This window comes from Belonocnema kinseyi, chromosome 1 (genome assembly GCF_010883055.1).
Source record: "Belonocnema kinseyi isolate 2016_QV_RU_SX_M_011 chromosome 1, B_treatae_v1, whole genome shotgun sequence".
NCBI classification, from domain to species: Eukaryota; Metazoa; Arthropoda; class Insecta; order Hymenoptera; family Cynipidae; genus Belonocnema; species Belonocnema kinseyi.
Window position 1 is genome coordinate 73,341,535 of NC_046657.1, and position 10,150 is coordinate 73,351,684.

A 10,150-nucleotide genomic window follows, 5' to 3' on the forward strand; every position below is an offset into this window, starting at 1 on the left:
TATCATTTTGGAGGAAAATTGAACTACTTTAAAGAAAAGTTTTTTTTTTCCGGTTTAAAATTAATTTTTCAATCAAAAATTTTACTAATCAACTAGATTAATTTACTAATCATTTCAGTTGAAAATTCATCCCTTTGGTTCAAATTTAATTTCAGTTACTGAAAATGTACCTATTCAGTTTTTATTTGAAAATTTAAAATTTTCACTTAAAAATTCATATGTCTCTTGTTCAAAAGTCATCTTTTTTTTAATTAAACTTTTTTCTTTAAAAGTCATTTTTTAGGTCAAAATTTCAAATTTACTTAAATTTAATCCAGTTGAATACTTCATCAATTCCGTTGAAAACGAATTTTTAAACTGAAAATTTAAGCATTCGATTTCTTTCTCAACCGAAAATATTACTAATCTAACTAAATAATCCATTATTTTAGTTGAAAATTCACCTCTTTGGTTCAAATTTAATTTCAGTTACTGAAAATGTACCTATTCAATTTTTGGTTGAAAATTTATCTTCTTCAGTTGAAGATTCCTGTTTTTCTTGTCAAAATATCATCCTTTTTTTTTGTAAAAAAAAAAATAAACTTTTTTATTTAAAACTCATGTTTTAGGTAAAAATTTCAAATTTAAATAAATTTAATCGAGTCGAATACTCCATCATTTTCGTTGAAAACGAATTTTTAAACTGAAAATTAATTATTCAATTTACTTGAAAATTTATTTTTTCATATAAAATTTTTATTAATTAATTTGAATATTTGATTAATTTATTTTTAAAAATCGTCTCTTTAATTAAAATTTAATTTTTGTTACTGAAAATATAACTATTCAATTTCTTGTTGAAAATTCCTCTTTATTTTTGTAAAAAAAATTAAATTAAATCAAGAAAGAAACATAATCATCCCCGTTTACGTTAGATAGAGAAAAAAAATAAAAAATTCGTAATAAAAGTCACCAAAATGTAGAGAAAATGAAGAAAAAAAAAATTAATGAAATTCGTGATAGGGAAAGATATCGTTTTAGGGATATGCAAATTGGCCCATTGAAAGAGAATAGAATAATTCTATTCCTTCCTATCCCTCAATTATGATATCTTTTTCAATTTTTCTATATCCAGCCGGAAACACTCGAAACCACAAATTTTTATTTAATCGCTGAAAAAAAACGGATGCATGCAAATACAAGTAAAAGTTTCACTATATAAATTTACCTGTCCGGGTGGAGAACTTGGAGAACTCGCACTGTATGCCTCGACTACTGAAACGTATTCGCTGATACCAGTTTCACTTTTCTGTAACTTTAGTACCGGCGTCTCAAGGCCGCAGAGAAATACTTGACCGAAGAAGAGAATTTTTTGTATCCTCAGAAAAACTTGCACCACTTCCTGAAACATTGAGATAAGTTTACAAAACTTCTCTCTTGTTTCAATCAGAATTTCTTGATTCAAATGAGTATTCTAATATTACGTCACACTCGGTCGGTAACGTCAAAATCTATAAGGCTATATATACCACCTGGTGGACTGTAGAGTTCCTAAATTCCCGAGAATTTAAGTTCCGGTTATATAACCGAGAATATGACAGAATTCAGAAGAATTAAAAAGAATTTAAGAGAATTTAAGAATTTATGCTTTTTAATTGTTCAGTTTATATCAACGGTTGAATATAAATTATTTTCTAGCTCACACATATTCAGGAATTAGAGTGTTTCATATAGAAATTTTAAATTTTCAAATTTATTAATATATTTCAAACAAAAAAAAAGTTTTTTTCTACTCTGAACGATAACTCTTTAACAAAATACTGGAATTTTTCAACAAAATAATTGAATTTTTAACATAATAGTTAAATATTCAACCTAAAAAGACAAATTACCAACGAAAAAGTGACATAGTTTATATTTTAATGAAAAAAGAATTAAATTTATACAACAAAAGAAAATAATTTTAAAACTAAAAAGACGAATTTCCAACAAATAAAGATTTTTTACTCAATAAATAAATAAAAGTTGATCTAAATTATTGAACCTTCAAACCAGAAGACAAATTTTTTGTATAAAAATTCAATTTTCAAACGATAAATTAATTTTACACGAAAATGACGAATTTTTACGCAAAAAAAAGAACATTTCAAACTAAAAAATAATGTTTTTACACAAAAAAACGCAAATTTTTAACTAAAAAATATCAATCTTAAAAATGGAAAAGTTCCATTTTCTTTTGAAAAATAAATTCTAAAAAAAAAAGAAGTATTTTCCACTAAACATTAAAATTTTCAACCAGACATATGCCTTCAATAATAAAAATTTCACAATGTAGTTTAAATTAGCCTAAAGTAGTTGAATTTTCAATTAAAAAAAGATTAATTTATAACAAGATAATTAAACTTTTAAAATATAAATCTTTAACAAAAAAGTGATTTCTTAACAAAGCGATTAAATCAAATGTTTTAAACAAATTAGTTGAATTATCAAGCAAAGAAGAACGATTTTTTCACCAAAAAGTTGCAGTTTAATACAAAGAATGAAATTTCTTCTATAATGGATGAAGTTTTAAATCAAAAAGAAAAATTTTCAAAAAATTAGTTGAATTTTCCGTTGAAAAAGATTTTAGTCGAGTTTTTACAATCAAATTATGAATTTTTTTGAGAAGAAATAATTTTCTACCAAAAAAATTGAAATCTTGATCCAAAAAGACGAATTTGTAACAAAAAAAAAAACTTTTTAACAAAATTATTGAGTTCTCTAGCAAATCGTTGCGTTTTTATCAAAAAATATGGAATTTATTTTAAAACAGAATTTTTTATTTTAAAAAAGTTGAGTTTTCATCCAAAAAAGATTCCAGTTAACTCAGTAACATAAAACATTGAATTTTTGTAAAAAAAATAAGTTTCTACGAAAAAAATTGAATGTTCAATACAAAAAGACGAATTTTTTCAACCAAGAAGGATGAATTTTTAAGAAAATAATTAAATTCTCTACCAAAGAGTTGCATGTTTTATCCAAAAAAGATCAATTTTGTACTAAAACAGATTATATACGGAGATATAAATTCTCTGAGAATTTATGAAAATCTCAGACTTTATTTTAATTAATAAAAAAATTGTATTTTTTTGTTAATTTTTCGGTTGAAAATTCAACTTTTTTTAAAGTTTGTCTTTTTTATTTTAAATTTTACCTGCTTTAGCAGAAATTAAATCTTTTTTTGATAAAAATTCAACTGTTTGGTTAGAAATGAAGCTATTATACTATTGTTTTGAAAACTTAACTATTTTATCAAAAATTTACTTTATGTTTAAAATTTATATTTTGGTGTTGAAAAATGAACTGAAATATTTTCTGGGTGAAAATTTCGCTTATAAAAAAAAAATTTGTTTTTTATCACAAATTTATTTATTTTAATAGAAAATTGATCTTTTTCAATAAAAATGGAACTATTTTATAGAGAATTTAACTATTTTGTTAAATTTAATCCTTTATGGTTCAAAAAATTCGTCATTTTGGATTGAAAATTACATTTTTTTCGTAGAAACTTATTTTTTGTTACAAAAATTTAATTTTTCATGTTACTCAGTTAACTGGAATCTTTTTTGGATGAAAACTTAACTTTTTTAAATAAAAAAATTCTTCTGCTTTAAGATAAATTTCTTATTTTTTGATAAAAATGCAACAATTTTCTAGAGAATTCAACAAATTCAATTTTTTTGGTAGAAAATTATTTCTTGTTAAAATTTATCGTTTTGAATTAAAACTTCATCTGTTATAGAAGAAATTTCATTTTTTGTATGAAAATGCAACTTTCTGGTTCAAAATCGTTCTTCTTTGCTTCAACTAATTTCTTTAAAACATTGGGTTGAATCGCTTTGTTAAGAAATCACTTTTTTGTTAAAGATTTATATTTTAAGTTATCTCTTTGGTTAAAAGTTTAATTATCTTGTTATAAATTAATCTTTTTTAATTGAAAATTCAACTACTTTTTTTTGTTTAGAATTCATTTTTTAAGATTTATATTTTTTATTTAAAAATTCGCGTTTTTTTGTAAAAAAATTATTTTTTAGTTTCAAATTTCCCTTTTTTGGGTAAAAATGCATCAGTTTCGTAGAAAATTAATTTTTTGTTTGAAAATTGAATTTTTATACAGAAAATTTGTCTTCTGTGCGGCGGCGCTAGTGGTAACTTTGTTCTACAAAACCATGCAGTACCATAGGAAAAATGCATAAAAATTTCAAATAACGACAAGATCTTTAATTGACAAAAAATAATATCCCGAATTTAAAAATATCTGAAACTAAAATTCACCGACTTCCAAACCGACTTGTAAAATAAACGAATTATTAAATTCCCAGAAATATTTCAATTCTCGACATTTAGAACTATTAAACATAGTTAATTAATTATTAATTTATGAGTTATTAATACAATTACAAATAAGGCAAACAATTTAATTAATCATTAATTAATCATTTATTTATTAATTTCGGCAAATTTTAAATTTTGTCAAAGTTAAATTTCAGGAATTTCATTATTTAAGAGAATTTAGCAATTCATTTATTTTATAATTTTTAATAATTTTATAATTATAATTGTAAAGAAATTTTTTTTTATATATTGCCGTTTTACAATATAATGCTACTATATAATAAATATAATTAATATATCTATAGATGATAAACAAGGAATATGATAAATCCTAAAATATTTTTTTCTATCACAATGAAATAACGATTTCTTAAATGTGATATTTTTTAATCAATTAGACTTTGTAACGAAGCTCAAACATTTTAACATATATACGTCACTCTTAAAGAAAGAACATTAACGAATTTTTTTTATCTTTGACAACACTCAAATTAATTGAAAATTATTTTTCAAAGTGCTATAATAAATCCATGTTAAAATTCAATTCTGAGAATTGAGAACAAGAAAATAAGTATGATCACCTTGTTTTTAAATTTATGTAAATAAAATTGTCATAATATTATTGAGGAAATTTAAAAGATTTTTAAATATTGCACGCTTGTAAAAAATAATCTAGAAGATTTTAAAAAACTTTTTTATAGTATAGAATTTTACGAAATATTATGAGAAATTCGAGTCCTTTTAAAAGATGTTTAGAACTTTTGAAAGTTGGGAAGGAATCAAGAAAGAAATTCATACAAATATTTTTAACTGACACGAATTTTTCTCAACATTTTCAAATATCATTTCAAATTTAAAAAAATTACTTTACAATCTTCTCAATTTTCCCAGCAATTTTAAGACAATTTATTTATTGTATTCTAAAGTTTCAAAATCTTTTAAATTCTATTAAATATTTCTTGAATTTACCCAATTTTTGTTCGCTTTTATTTTTCAATCCTACCAAATTGAAACATTTTGCTGTAAAATTTTCTAAACTATTTTTAGAAATTTTAGGAAATCGTTTGTTTTGTTTAAAAACCCTTTTTCAATTTTCTCTTAAAGTTCATTTTTCATAATAAAAAATTATTTTAAAATTTCCACAAGAATAATAATCTGTGCGAATTAATTTTTCGAAATAAAAAATTATTTTAATTTTTCTTAGCAACCTGAAAAAATGTCTTTCATTTTCGTGAAACTTTACAAAATTCATAAAAATTCTTTACAAGTTTAAATTATTTTTGAATCATTACAAAACGTTTGACTATCTCTTAAACTTACTTAAATATTTTCTAAAATTATATAATATGGCAAAATTTTGCGTTAAAATCTTTCACACTTTTGAAAGATTTTAGGAAATAATTCAAAATTTTTGTGATCTTTTATTGATTTTCTCTTGAAATCGGCTGACAGAATGATTTTCAAAAAATATCAAAGATTTTCTAAAGAATCCTAACAGTTTTAAGGATTTTCAAGATATTTCATAAGATTTTAAGTCAATTTAAGAAAACTCACACAATTTTAATTAATTTTACTTAATTTTGAAATATTTCAATTGATTTTAAAGAAGCTGAAGGGATTTCAAAAAAATTCGGGGGAGTTGAAGGATTTATCAAAAAATCTTACAGGATTTCTAAGAAGGATCACAGTCTTTAATAATTTTTATTTTCTCCTTGTACCTTTCTAAGTGCAAAAAGAATTTCAACTAAAAAAAATATAAGTTTTCAACGGAAAATTAAATAAATATTGAATTTGAAAAAATGTATTTAAAAAACATTAGTAAAGTTTTCAGTTTAAACATTAATTTTCAAGCAAGAATCAACTTTGCGACAAAATTGTTAACTTTCCAGTTAAAAAAAAAATCAACTGAAAAAAATTTCAACAAAATAGTGGAATTTTGAACCAGAAAGATTGTTTTTTAATTAAACTGATGAATTTTTTAACTGAAATTGGTTTAAATTTGAGCACAAAATATTTATTTAAAAAAAAAAACAAGATTAATTTTATATTAAAAAGGAATTAATTTCTACCAATAAACAAGAATTTTAAACTACACAAGATAACTTTTCAAATAAAAATTGAATAGTTCAATTTTTATTTAAAACTCAATTTCGAAAAACTAATTCAACAAACTGATTAAATTTTCGAAAACGAACAAATTCTTACCAAAAAGATGAAGTTTAAAGTAAAGTAGTTAAATTTTCAAGTAAATAAAAATAATTTTTCAAAAAAAATGGAATAGTTTAATGTTCAATTAAAAAAATACATTTTAAAAATAATAATTCGTAATTAAATAGTTATTGCTTCAACCAAAATGATGAATTTTAAATTAAAATGGTGAATCTTTAATTGGAATAGTTTTATCATGAAATTCATGAAATTCATTAAATTAATGTTCTACTCAAATGCTGATTTTTTAATGAAAAAATTTATATTCAACTAAAAACATTCATATTATACCGAATAGAGGAATTTTCAACCAAAACGATAAATTTTCGACCAAAAAGTTACATTTTGTTACAAAAAAAGAGGAATTTTCAACCAAAAATAAATAGTTACATTTACGGTGATAAAAATTGAACTTCAAACAAAGAGATAAATTTTTAAATAAATTGATACAATATTCAACTGAATTAATAAAATTTTTAGTTTAAATATTAATTTTAAACCAAAAAAAAAACTAACTTTTCAACAAAAAAGTTTAACTTTCAGTTTAAACATTTTTTTTCAAACAGAGATTAATTTTCAACTAAAAGAATGGAATATTTTATTCGATTATTAAAATTTTCAGTTAAAAAATTGATCTTTAACACCGAAGAAAAAACTTTTAAATAAAATAGTTAAATTTTCAGTTCAAACTATTAATTAAAAAAGTCTCATCTAAACAGTTGAATTTTTAATCAAAAAGATCAAATTTCAACTAAAATGATGAATTTTAAATTTGAGTAGTTGAATTTTTAACAACACAAAAAAAGTTTTCAACAAAAAGATTAATTTTCCACCAAAAAAGAGGAAATAAAAAAATGAATTTTCGACTAACAGATTAACTTTTTTGCAAAAAAAGAGGAATTTTTAACAAAAAAAAGTATGAATTTTCAACTAAAGGAGACAAATTCTCAACAAAATATTTAAACTTTTAGTTTAAAAAAAATTAATGACAAATATTCATTTCTATAATTGATTTCCAACCAAAGAGATAATCTTTAAATTAAAATTATAAATGTTCAAAAAAAAAAAAAAAAATTCGGACAAAAGTGTTTAATTTTTAACTAAGTGTTCAATTTTCAACTAAAAATATGAATTTACAAACAAAAAGATTAATTATCCTCCCAAAAAGACGAACTTTCAAGAAAATACATTCATTTAAAAGAAGAAAATTAATTTTGAACAAAATATATGAATTTTAAACTAAAAACGATAAAGGAGTACGTGGGATTGTAAAGGAGTGCGTGGGATTGTGAAGGAGTGCATAGAATTGTAAAGGAATCTCTGGGATTGTCAAGGAGCGCGTGGGATCGTAAACGAGTGTGTGCGATTGTAAATAAGTACGTGGGATTGTAAAGGAGTGCGTGGGATTGCAAAGGAATTCGTGGGGTTGTAAATGAATGCGTCGGATTGTAAAGAAATGTGTGGGATTGTAAAGGAGTGCATAGAATTGTAGAGGAGTCTTTGGGATTGTGAAGGAGCGCGTGGGATCGTAAATAAATTCGTGGAATTGTAAATGAGTGCGTGGGGTTGCAAAGGAATGCGTGGAAATGTGAATAAGTGCGTGGGATTGTAAATGAGTGCGTGGGATTGCAAAGGAGTACGTGGGATTGTAAAGGAGTGCGTGGGATTGTAAAGGTTTGCAGAAGATTTCGAGATAGTGTACATCATACTACAAAAATAATAAAATCCTCATTTAATCCTTACCATATCTTTCGTCTTCTCGGTGAAAAACGGATCTTGAGGATTCGACATCAGAGGCGTAAATCCCGAAAGGGTTGTGTCTTCAGGTAGCTTTACGAGTTCAAGATCTGAAACAGAGTGAAACCACAAATTGATACAAAAAAACTCTTAAATTTAATTTTTAATAGAGGATAGAATGGAATCTTGAATAATGAAATTTCTTTGAAAATTTAGGGGAAAATTCGAAAAATTGACAAAGAAAAAGAATTTTTAAATTGTCAACAATGAAGAGTTTCAATTTAAAATTGTTTCAGATTAAGCGGGTGAAATTTAAAATTGTTTCATTCATAATTATAAATTTTAAACGGCTAATACTGGAAATAAAAACATACAATATTTGATTTTTTGAAACTCACATATTTAATATTGTATAATTTCAAATTGAAAGTCTTCTAAAGTTTTTAAAAATTAAGTTCAGATTCGAAAAACTTACAAAGGACCCCGCACTAAATGTGTGGGAAAATGGCTTTTGGTGGATTTAGCTGAAACTTTGTAATTTTTAAGATTATAAGTGCCGGATGAAATATCCGTAAAAAAAATCCAAAAAAATGGACATTTTTAGCGCTATGCGGCGCTAAGCGCTCAAGATCAGTGCATAAAACGAATTACAACAGATTTTGTTACAAAAGCGATGTCAATACAGAAATCACGGTTCAGATCGTGGTCTGTCATATTTTCGCCTATACCGTTGACTCATGTAATGCGCTTCTCAAAACGATAAAACGCTAAGCGCCCAAGATTTTTACTTGAGTAATTCATCACTTCTTTAAAGGCAGTAATGGTGTCCAAAGTAACATTAGTAACTAGTGCGCACATACCGATAATAACATTCTACCCTTCGCAAGAGGGTTGAACGCTAAGCGCCCATGATCAGCGAATAGAACCAATCCTAGTAGTTTTAGCGACACAAGCGATGTCTGTATACGAAACACACATCAAGAAGTGGTCAGTAACACGTTTAGCCAAACCAAAGACAATATGAGTCAACACCGTTGACTCATATAGCGCGCTTCTCAGAACGGGCAAACGCTAAGCGCAGAAGATTTGAACTTGACTAAGAAATCGCTTTTTCAAAGGCCTTTCACAAAAGAAATGACAGACAAACATACCATCGTCGATGGAAATAATGAGTGAATGCTGCATGATGAACGACTGTCAAGTTACAATCTTGGGCGCTTAGCGTTTGATCGTTTTGAGAAGCGCGCTATATGAGTCAACGGTGTAGGCGAAAATATGACAGACCACGATCTGAATCGTGATTTCTATGTTGACATCGCTTTTGTAAAAAAATCTGTTGTAATTCGTTTTATTCACTGATCTTGAGCGCTTAGCGCCTTATAGCGCTAAAACTGTCTATTTTTTTGGATTTTTTTTACGGAATACACCGAAAGCCATTTTCCCATACATTTAGTGCGGGGTCCTTTGAAATCTCGGAAAAAGTCAATAAAAACATTTAAAATCCTTTCACACTTTTTCAAAGTTTAAAAAATATATTTGTACTTTTTTTAAATGCCCTATAATATTTAAACCTTTGACATTTTGAAAAATCCCTCGAAACTTTTTAAAATTCATGTTTTAAAATAAAACCTAAATTATTTATTCAATTTAAAGGAATTCTGATTTTAAATTGTTAAGTAACACAGCCACACAAAAAAAGTGTGCGGATCTGGTAACAAGACACACATATTCCTATGGATTTTGGGGCGCGGAATTCAAATTCGGTATCAAAAATCACCCATCACGTCATGGTTGAGCCATAACCTCAAAAAATGACGAAAAATCATGCACTGAGGCAAATAAATTTCAAAAT

At 24.9% G+C, this 10,150-nt stretch overlaps 1 protein-coding gene across 4 annotated transcripts in view; it reads right to left on the bottom strand.

The window, feature by feature from the left end:
* Positions 1-10,150, bottom strand: part of LOC117167463 (telomerase-binding protein EST1A) — a 356,887-nt gene that overhangs the window by 85,914 nt on the left and 260,823 nt on the right. For all 4 annotated transcript variants that reach the window (XM_033352451.1, XM_033352433.1, XM_033352441.1 and 1 more), the window contains 2 exons: positions 8,305-8,408; positions 1,208-1,381 (listed from right to left, as the gene is read on the bottom strand). In XM_033352451.1, the coding sequence (XP_033208342.1) occupies positions 1,208-1,381; positions 8,305-8,408 (278 nt within the window). The remainder of the gene's footprint in view (positions 1-1,207; positions 1,382-8,304; positions 8,409-10,150) is intronic.